The 10,616-nt window shown below is 42.9% G+C and overlaps 2 protein-coding genes across 3 annotated transcripts in view; one reads left to right on the forward strand and one right to left on the reverse strand.

The window, feature by feature from the left end:
• Positions 1-441, forward strand: part of SYK (spleen associated tyrosine kinase) — a 57,003-nt gene extending 56,562 nt beyond the window's left edge. For both annotated transcript variants that reach the window (XM_084305546.1, XM_084305547.1), the window contains one exon: positions 315-441. In XM_084305546.1, the coding sequence (XP_084161672.1) occupies positions 315-387 (73 nt within the window). In that variant the 3' untranslated portion in view covers positions 388-441. The remainder of the gene's footprint in view (positions 1-314) is intronic.
• An 8,972-nt stretch (positions 442-9,413) lies between these two features.
• Positions 9,414-10,222, reverse strand: LOC311220919 (tubulin polymerization-promoting protein family member 2-like; the record flags this gene model as incomplete). The annotated part of the gene is made up of 3 exons (XM_084304570.1): positions 9,414-9,596; positions 9,740-9,893; positions 10,053-10,222. 3 exons carry the CDS (start codon positions 10,220-10,222, stop codon positions 9,414-9,416), a joined length of 507 nt encoding a protein of 168 aa, XP_084160696.1.
• Between the last annotated feature and the right edge of the window lie 394 nt (positions 10,223-10,616).

The raw sequence follows: 10,616 nt of genomic DNA on the forward strand, positions 1-10,616 counted from the left end.
GTTATGAAGCAGATAATACCCTGTAAATTTTCTTTTCTTCTTACTATTGAAGTAAACAAAGTACAAAATTAAATGGAGCTGATTTACTATATATTTCTTGTAATACCTTCATCAACAGAAAGTAGCAGGCATGACAATTCACTATGTATTGCCATTTGCCATTTGGTTATCGTTTGGTAGCAACATTTTGGTAGCCTTAAAATACTGTGAGCAGCTTATAGGATCTGTCACTGAGAAGTCCAAGGTGTTGCACGGCCAATGTACCTTTTCAGCTATCTCCTTCCTTTGCAGTGATATTTGTCATCTTTCCACAGTGTTGATGACCGACCAGGATTCGTTGCGGTTGAGCTGAGATTACGTAACTACTATTACGACATTTCCCACTAACAACATGAAGAACAGCAGCTGCCTTGTCTTCAGCAAACGTCTTCTAAGAAGCAGTTCAGTTTCCGAAACCAAGTGACTTGGATTTTTGTACTTCCACTTTTACCATATAAAGCTCAGAGCTAAGCCCTGTGTGTAGGTTTGCCTTTTCTTTCTTGCTTGCAGAATAGCAAGCTCCTAAATAAAGTTGAAAACATTGGGAACACAAAGTGAGCAGCACAAATGTAAATGCAGATGCTTAGACTTTTGCTACCTTCCATTTCATTTTATTTACAGCTTTATATGCTTTACATTTTTGTCATGTATAAGTATTTAAAGTCTTTCATCCTTCTTCCTTTATTGTATTTGATTTCAGATGGGGATTTAAATTCTTGTAAATAATTTTCTTAGCTCTTAAATGGACAAGTATTGTTACACCTTTCCCCCTACGTGAGGAAGAATAGCATAAACACTTCTCACAGTGAAGGAAATCTGCTGTGAAAGTGTCAGTCATTTTGACTGACAGTGTGTTTGATTTTACCCCCAAGCTGCTTTATAACCAAAGTCTGTTCTCAGTAGTAAGGTAAGCAGCAAGAAACCAGGAGATGAGAATTTCTAACATGTGGAAAGAGGAATCGTCAGCTCTTAACTTTTAAGTGTTCACAACTCCTCTCTTTTCTCACCTCATGTGGAAGCCCAGCTGTCCATCAGGGTGTTATTTTTTTCCTGGTGGAACCTGGGAACTCAGGGACTTGCTCTCACCTTGGAACAAAGTGTATCAGCACCTTAGACAATGACTCTGGGTTTTAGCCTGAAGTCAGTAAGTGTTGTGGTTCCTGAAAAGGCAGCTGTGCACTGAACGGTGAAGGAGCAGCAACTTTTTCCTTTGTGTGGTCTGAGCCTTCTCTAGAGATTCCATGTTCCTCTTTGGATATACCAAAGCTTCTTATGTTTTGTTGAGAGGCAACCATTTCTTTTTTTCAAGCCTTTCTTGAAAAGCATTTGTGAGAATCTATCACAGCTTATAACCTCTGAAACTAAGTTTTAGTCCCAGATCAAATATTTTAAAATAGGCTTAAAGATAACCATTTTTCTTTCATCCTCTCCTAAATGTTACTGTTTATCCTGTTACTAATGCTAGTGAGCATCTCAGGAAAAGGTATTTGTTTTACCTTTTTTTTTTTTTGTAATGGCCCAAGCAGGGTTTCCAGTACTGTGTAAGTATAGCAATGATAATTACAAATTATGTAACCAATCTCTATTCCCATTTTTTACCTTTATGTGTTTTTTGTCCAATCTCATTTTAAATATCCTAGAAATCAAAATTTCTGCTTGTGTGTTCCCCACAAGCAGGCACATTACAGGCACTTACATGTATCTCAGGATTCTGCTAGATATAGAGATTTTAGAAGACTATGAAAAATAAGATTTAGAGTTAGGTATAGTTGTTGCATACAGCTGTTTAGAGCATATGTTTTTAGTTGTTTGAACAGGGTATTCTTAGAGATGCAGTGATATTTTTTCTCTAGGAAAGAAATTGTGTGGGCAATTACAATGAGAAAGCATGAAATAATTTGCATAAAATATGACTATAAAAATGTGGGATTTACTGTAAAACTGTTTGTTTCTTTATACTCATTTTATGGTCTATTTTAAAAAAAAAAAAAAGTCTAGTTTTTTTGGTAGTTTTGTTTTGCAGAATCCAGTGCCAGACACTTCAGAAAGCACATGCTACTGAAAGATACTTAGTACAATAGGCCATGTTTCAAATGTGAGTCAAACGTGACTTATATCCAAGATAATTTTTTTATTATTACTTTTAGAAAACAGTTTTTCTACATGAACAGCTTGAGTAGATGTTGCCCATAGTTATATATAGTTGTTTATTAGCATTATCCCTATTGCAGAGAAACTGTCAGCTTTACATGTGCAATTGGTACATTCATGGGGATATCAGTCATAAATCAATTGCACAAATAAAACCAATTGCACAGCCAGTGAGTGACAGCACTCTATTTCCCTGAAATATATACGTATGTATGTTTTTTAAAATTTTACCTGGTATTAGAAAACTGGAGGAATAGTTCTTCCCCTCTCTTCTGAGTGAATGTCTCTTTTGGTGTTGCTTGATTGTTTTTAGTTTCACTGTTCTGTAATAAAAGTTTACAATAAGGATATGAAGTATTTTGAAATAACTGGATTAGATTTTTAAACTGAGATTAAAAACATTGTTTTAGAAAATCTGCTGTTTTAACAAGAATCCTTCAGATTTAAAATGCTTTCTGAAAAATGCTGATGATGTGCAGAGCTTGTGTATTTACTGAATTACTGTGGTTGTTGTAGAAAACTGAGATGCCCTTATTGACACTGAATGGTACCTGACAGAACAGATAAACCCACTAAGGCTGGAGGCTGCTTTTGGGACTATTCAGGACTAGCAGGAAAATCCCTCAAAATATGTATGTTGTTATTACACCTAAGCCTTCCCAAGATACTGTATTTCAGTGACACTTTGTGGCATCTGGGAAGTTAGAGGTGCTGGGAGCCAGTGCCTCACATAAGCTATCCAAGAATTTCTGCATTACAGGTATCAGCTGTGCGGGGTTTTAAGTCTCATTAGTCCGCATGGAGCCTCCCTTAAACGTGAAGGCCACTCTTTTGGATATTCTGAAATAACAGAGAGATCTTAACTCTTTCATTTAGCTTTTGCTGCAAGGACAAGTCTCCAGGAAAGCAAAAGGTGGATGTGACTGAATTTGAGACTGAATAATATCAAAGGCAGACAACTCCTCAAGCAGGTACTTCCAGCTTCCCATTTGTAGGAATGTGCTATAAACAGCCACTGGTATGAAGAGGCCTTTGTCTTTTTTTGTGTGTGTGGATTTGATTATTATTAATATTGTATTAATTTTAGATTGATTCATAACAGAAATGTCATTCGGCAATATAGCCACACAAGTAATTGTCACAGCAGAGCTTAAGGGGTAGTAAACCTCAGCATGGAGGCAGGGGAGCTGGTGTGAGTGACGTGCAGAGGAAGAAGCAGGTGAGAACATGTAAAACCAGCTTTTCTTAGAAGGAAAATACACCGTGTTTACAGCTTTGTAATTTAGGGCTCAAAACTACAAATGCATGTTTATTTTTGAGAATGCGAGGAGTTCATCCACCTTTTTCCATACAGACCAACCCAAACTGCATAAAAAAACCTGCACCAATCTCCACCTAATTCAAACGCTATGAAAAACCGGGAAATTTAAGCAGAGGATGAGAAATATCCAAAAATTTTATTTCTGGAATGATTGCAGTCAGAACTGCAGGTTCAATAAAGTGAGCATCTGAGAACGGCCTGGAGGCCTGATTTTGTAGTTAAGCAGCTCAATGACATGGCCCTGCCAGAAGGTGGCAATACTTGAACGCTTTTAGACTGATGCACTTGTCTGAGCGTTTCTGGCGGTCTCCGTCCCGTCCTGCTTCTTGCTGAGTCTGTGCAGCAGAGGAACTCGCTAATCTGTTCACTGCTTGCTGTGAAATGTACTCACTTGCTGTGAGTGTACTGCACATGAGTACAGTTCGTGAACTATTTATATCATAAATGGTTAGTTGTGGGTGATTAGCAAAGTCTTCTGAAACTCCGTGTGACCCTTTGTCTCTGATACCAAAAGTGGGAAATTCCAGGTAGCACGATACAGAATATATCCCACATCTGCACAGAACAGAGTGAGGGTGGCATCTGGCTGAGAGACAAGGAATGAAACGCACCCAGCGTGGGTGGGTGCATCTAAACCTGCACAAGGATATTGCACTTTTGAGAGAGAGAGAGAAGAAAAAGGCTATGCTGAATACAGGGCACATAGTCATCAATTATAACTACTAGCTTTAAGTTCAGTGAGTACAAACAGCCTTTAAGTAATGCAGAAGAATATATACATATATAGATATACACTATATATATATTTATATATATATTATATAGTATATATATTATATATAGTATCTATTTTTTTATATATACATTATATATATGTATATATATACATGTATATATATACAGATATATTATTTTTTAAAGTACCGTATGGTTCCTTACAATCACAGTGACGAAAAACAACACCAGAGGTAAAATGATCCCGGACCTGGAGGGAAAAGAGCCACTTCATACTCTGTATTACCCATTTCCCAGAGCTGTCCCAGCACTGCCTGGCATGGTGTGATGCAAGGCTATAGCACAACCGTGTTTGGTCCCCAGCTCTCTCTGCTGGGGCAGCCTGTGGGCCCAGTGGTGTCAGGGGGTGTTTGTGCTTGCTGATGGGTAAAGCTCAACAGACAAGTGCCTCCTGCTGCAGCTGCAGGCAGCTGGGGGCTGAGACTCAAACACCCTTACAGGGGCACCCAGACAACCTGTGAAGCTGTTCCAGGGGTTTCAGCTGGCTTTGGAGCTGGAAAAGGAGGGGAGGAATAAAGGCGGGGCATGAGCAATGATCAAAAAGGAAGAGTGTGTAGGGAAAGAAAAATTCTCCCAGTAGATTAGATAATACTGCTGGAAAAAAAGACACAAGCCTATGGCATGTACATCTTCCTTTGGGTTTTTAATTCACCATGAACTCCAGTGAAACAACAGAGTGACATACTGCAAACCCAACTGAAAGCGAGAGTTGTCCAGCTCTGGAGCTCTGAGAAGCCAAACTGGTACTGTGCAATGACCTCCAAATGTTTTTTCCCTTCCCTTCCCTTCCCTTCCCTTCCCTTCCCTTCCCTTCCCTTCCCTTCCCTTCTTCCCTTCCCTTCCCTTCCCTTCCCTTCCCTTCCCTTCCCTTCCCTTCCCTTCCCTTCCCTTCCCTTCCCTTCCCTTCCCTTCCCTTCCCTTCCCTTCCCTTCCCTTCCCTTCCCTTCCCTTCCCTTCCCTTCCCTTCCCTTCCCTTCCCTTCCCTTCCCTTCCCTTCCCTTCCCTTCCCTTCCCTTCCCTTCCCTTCCCTTCCCTTCCCTTCCCTTCCCTTCCCTTCCCTTCCCTTCCCTTCCCTTCCCTTCCCTCCCCTCCCCTCCCCTCCCCTCCCCTCCCCTCCCCTCCCCTCCCCTCCCCTCCCCTCCCCTCTCCTCCCCTCCCCTCCCCCTCCCCCTTCCCTTTCCCCTTTCATGTTAATTGAGGCACATACACACTGGCTTTCTTGGCATATAATTAACTCTTCACCAAATCTGACCACTGCTTCCCTAGGCTGGAGATGCGCAGAACCAAAAAAGCAGAGGAAATGAGGGAGACAGGGAAAGCATTACATTGTTTTCAATTAAAATTCATAACTCTGAATTTAAATATTACCTTGATGATCAGATCAGTATAAAGATACATAGATCATTAACTCTCCATCTTAACTCTTCATCCACCAGCCAGTGGCTGCACTAACACAAGCTACCTGTTCTTTCTTATTCCTGCTTTGTAAAGTAAAACCGTGCTGGTTTCAGCAACAGCAAGTCTGTTACTGCGTGTCCATGTGGCAAAAGGGATAGCAGAGGCCTTCAGTAGTTTGAAGAGGTTGCTTTAAAACCATTACATGCATGCATGTATCTGTAGTTTCTTATCTGTTTCCTACCAGTGTTAGATTACTCCCTGTCCTACTGCCTCTGCTCTTGCAGCACAGTCACAAAGACATATCTTCAGATCTTGTTCTAATTTGTGTGCAGATTTCATCAATGTTATCAAGCAATTTCTACCTGACTGGTGTAACATGTAACATGCTCCAGTACCCTGGAGCAATGACCAGCTAGCAAAGAACTACTAAAGTTGGTCTTGAGTCAAATTTCTAGAAGATAGCCAGAAAACTGCATGGAATGGAAGGACTGGAGTCTGGGGGATGAGGAGTATGTCCAGAGACACACCACAGATACAAACCTGCTGAGCTTTCCAAAGAACACGATTTAGTGGTTTTTTGTTTGTTTGTTTTTGCCTTTGTGTTAAAGTGGTTGTAAATTGACAGCATGTCTTGGTCCAATGTTTCTTTCCCCCACAGATAATTTGGAGCCAATCCTTCTCCATTTTTTCCACAGTAATGACACATCTTAGCCATAGCTGGGTATAATCTCCTAGATTAGCAGCATTGTTCTATTTCAGCAAGTTTTCCAGCGTTCCCAGTATTACCCCCAAATCCAGCACTTTGCATGTGTAGAGAGCTACATTGCTCTTCTGGCAGCTTCCACCGGCCTTGTTGTTCTCATTACTGCTTAAACACATGCACTCCATTCAACAGGAGTGCCAGCAGGCACCCTCGCCTTTCCCCTAATGTTCACAGGGGTTGTGATGCGCACCTGCTGCCACCATGGGGAAGGCTCCTAACCTCTTTCTCCCGGCATGGTTGGTTTGCTAGACCATATGGCCTCTGTAAGAGAGTAAACACAAAATGGTACAGAAATTTAGTATTAGATGGCGGTGCTGTAAGAGGAATCCTCCACCCCACCTTGCACTGGGCAATCTTCTCAATTTTTGCAGGCTGCCAATGTACTAAAGCATAAACTGCTTTTTGTCCATGTGTTTGTTTGTTTCTTTTGTGTTGGTTTTGGTTTTGTGTTTTGTGTTTTGTTCTGTCCCGCTTGCAGATGTGCTTTTGATGCTGCCATTGATACATGCATGTCTTTATTTTAAAATCTTAGATCCACTATTATTACTGCCTCCCCAGGGGCATGTAGTAATCAGGTACTATTTTTGAACTCCTCTGTCGAGCACAACTTCCTTTTCATCTGTCCACTCTGCAGCTGCTGTAGGGAGGGAGCATGGCATTCCTCATCTTTTTGTGGTTTCTACTTATAAGGAATAGGCAGGACAAGCAGTGGTTCTTGTTGGTGCTGGAGTACTACACAAGTTAGATTACAGGATGAAGTAGATTGAATCATGTCTCAGAAATTCACCCTCCAGTGTCACACTGTACCCAAGCTAATGCAAACCAGAACTCACAGTACACAAGTACAAAGCTCTCAGTCTGTTCCCCAAGCTCCCACAGCTTCTTCTGTGCCAACTATATATAGAGAGAGAAAAAAAGAAGGAAGAAGAAGAAGAAAAGAAGCTAATATTACAACACATCAACACATCCCTGTGTTTGTTTGCAGAACTTTACATGGACTATTCCTTGATTCATTATTTAAGGAAACTGGGGTCTTAACAAATAAATAATCAAGGTTCTTGAGGACAGTCCTTGTCTTCTTTTCCTTCAAAATGACAAGGTCCTGAGCTGCTCAAAATGTGGCAAGAAGGAATGGCACAAAACACCACACCAAGCCTGGACATTGGTACAGCTGTGAGATGGCTGGTGCCTACATCTTTTGCTTGAAAACTGCATTATCTGCTGGAGCTGGTATGCCTTTCTGCTTGGCCACCAAGGGGCCACTACCCACCGTGGGTAAGTGGCCCACAATAAGCCCTTGTAAGGGATGGGGCTGTAGGGTGCAAAGTACTGGGAAAACCTCAGACCCATACCTTGGATAACACTATAACACACACCAGCTGTAATCTCCATATAGGGCTATGTTCTGGGGAGAAAACCAACCAGGCCTCCATCCTAGGAAGAGCAGGGGACCTCCAGAGAAAGGAGTTAAGGAGCTGTGTCCAGGCACAGGCACTGTCAAACAGTCCTGCAGATTCCCAGACATGTTTTCACCAGAGCATCTCAAGAGCAATAAGTTGAGTAGAGCCACTTCAGGAATAACACAAAGTGTCAGGAACAACAGTCATAGCTCTGAAATATTAATACTTGTTGCAATTAGCTGCTGACTGCATTAAAATAAGGAATGGTATAACACCAAAAGCAGAGCTAGGTGAGAATGTTCTTCCATTGTTACATAAGCGCATTACCTTTTCTTTTGTGGACAATGCCCTGCTACCTGTTAATCTACATGTACTTTGCTTAAACTGTTGTACAGCACATGGTGTACTATGCCAGTGTTGCTGCCACCTTGAATGTGTTTTATCTGAGTTATAAAAAGCCAATTAAAAAGTGGGTATATGGCCTTTATTTTTTACATATTTTTCATCACTTTTTTTTCCATCTTAGTTTGTGCATTTCATCCTGTTGTGGCTGAAAAAAAAAAAAAAAAAGAAGAAGAAAAAACAAAACAAAACAAAACAAAACACCTTGAGTCTGAATTTCACAGAATTTTATTTATTGCCAGTTAAGGTAAAGTTTTAATGATCAGTTCTGGTACTGAGAAATAAAGACAAGCAATTGAACAAACACTTCGGGAAAGCACCTCAGCTTCTTCTTTGACACCTCTCCTGCCCCCTTCCTGGTCTCCCATCCCCTCAAAACTCTCAGGAAGGGCATGGGCAGCACAGGAGGTCACGGTCAGTCATCACACTTTATTCACTTCCTTGAGGTCATGAACTCTTTCCCAGCTGCCAGCACCCTGAAACCAGGGGAAATAGTGATGAGTGACCCAGGCATGTGCTAGGAATATGTGAGGGGGTTTAACCTGGCGAATAGGGAAAAGCAAAAAGCAGGGACTGGTGTTACTGGGACATCTACCGTCCTCCCAGGGTAGTACCTGTTGCACTGTTGCATCCTATGCCTCATAAGGGTACTCTTTGAGGTATGGTAAGGTACTGCTGATGAGCTGTCTGCCACCAGAAACTGCCAGCGTGAAGTGTAACACAGTGAGGCAATACAAAGACAAGTATGCATTGCTCCCCAGGCCAAAAATAACAACAAAATACAAGTGTGTTGGTAGGGGATAATAAAAATAATGAGTGAATATTTGAAGACTAACCTACTGTTCACTTAATTAGAAATGAGAAGCCATGTGATAGCAGTGGGCTATTTGGCCCGTAGACTTTTCTCCAGAAGGTTATCTTGTCCTTGGATTGAGGTGCTTTCAAGCCCTGCTGCACAGCAATCAAAGCATCATTGGATGGGGAACCACCCCCACACAACCATCATCCAGTGCCCACCCCATGCATTCTCACCCTGTCAGATTTGATGTGCACAGACACAGAAAGCCAGTTGCATGAGATTTATTTGCCTCTCCTCCCAAGTAATAGGGGAAGAAAGTCCTTGCTTTCCTAAGCAGTTTCACGCCTAGTGTGTCTTGTCGTAAGTGCCTGCTCCCTTGTAGGCACCAACGTAGCCGCTGTTGTCAGTCAGGTCCTCGCGGCCAGCAAGACCCTTCCCTTTACCACTCTCATCGAAGCGCTCCTTGTGACTGCCGGTGTATTTGCTAGTGTCCGTCAGCCTCTCGACCCCACCAACCTTGGTGGCTTTCTGCAAAAAAGGAAAACAGCAGGAGACAGCCAGCATTAGGAGTGAGCTCACAAGTAGGCAAGAATACATGCAAGGATAGCCCTTGGGATGTGTGATCCCATGGTAGCTCCAGTTGCACAGTGGGCAAGGAAGCTCCTACTCACCGTGGTGCCTGCACTGCCCGGCTCCTTCCCCTCGATGAGGCCATACACTGCCTGCAGTGCTTCCTCTGGTGATTTGCCCTTGAAGCGCTTACCACAGAGCTCCTTCATGGCCTGCTGGAACTCAGCAAAGGTGATGGTGCGAGCACCCTTGGTCCTACAGCCAGGGGAGACCAAGAGGAAAGTTACCTTGCAGGTGGGTGGCAATGGGATAGGAAAACCCCAGGGTGCCCCTTGTCTGAGAGCCTGGTTGCTTCATGCCATCTCCTCTGCCCACCCAACAGCGCTGCCCAACACCACTCGCTGCCACACTCACTTGACTTTGTTGAATACTATGTCGACGTCAGTGCTGGTCACAGCTTTTCCATCCATCACCCCACACTCTTTGCACATCTTGGAAAAGTTTTTCCCGGTCATCTCGTTGCCGCTGGCAGCCGTGTCACCATATACCGCGAATTTACGGAAAGCATCTTCTACCCCAGACATCTTGCTGCTGTGGAGAAAAGGAAGGAGAAGAGGAAGGAGCAGGGAGGGAGCTGAGGATCACCTGCAGCTGCCTGACTGGCACTCACATCCCACCTGTACCTGGTGTTCTGCAGTAAAAATGGCGCCGCCACGGGCATCTCTGTGCCATGGGACTGCCATGGCAACCCAACGGGCATCAGCACAGAACGGGTGGGATCCAGGCAGGGACAGTTTGGGACCCAAGGGAAGGCAAAGGAGAGGTGGAGGTGGGGCTTTGGGGCAAGTTAATGACTTCTGTATGTGAAGCAATGGGGTATCCAAAGCCTCTGAACCTTTTGGAAATACAAGTTTCAATATATAAGCCCCAAGAACAAATGCCCGTATTTGTAAACTGATTCATACTTTGCCTGTTATC

Source organism: Netta rufina, assembly GCF_964035555.1.
Source record: "Netta rufina genome assembly, chromosome: Z".
Classification (NCBI taxonomy): Eukaryota; Metazoa; Chordata; class Aves; order Anseriformes; family Anatidae; genus Netta; species Netta rufina.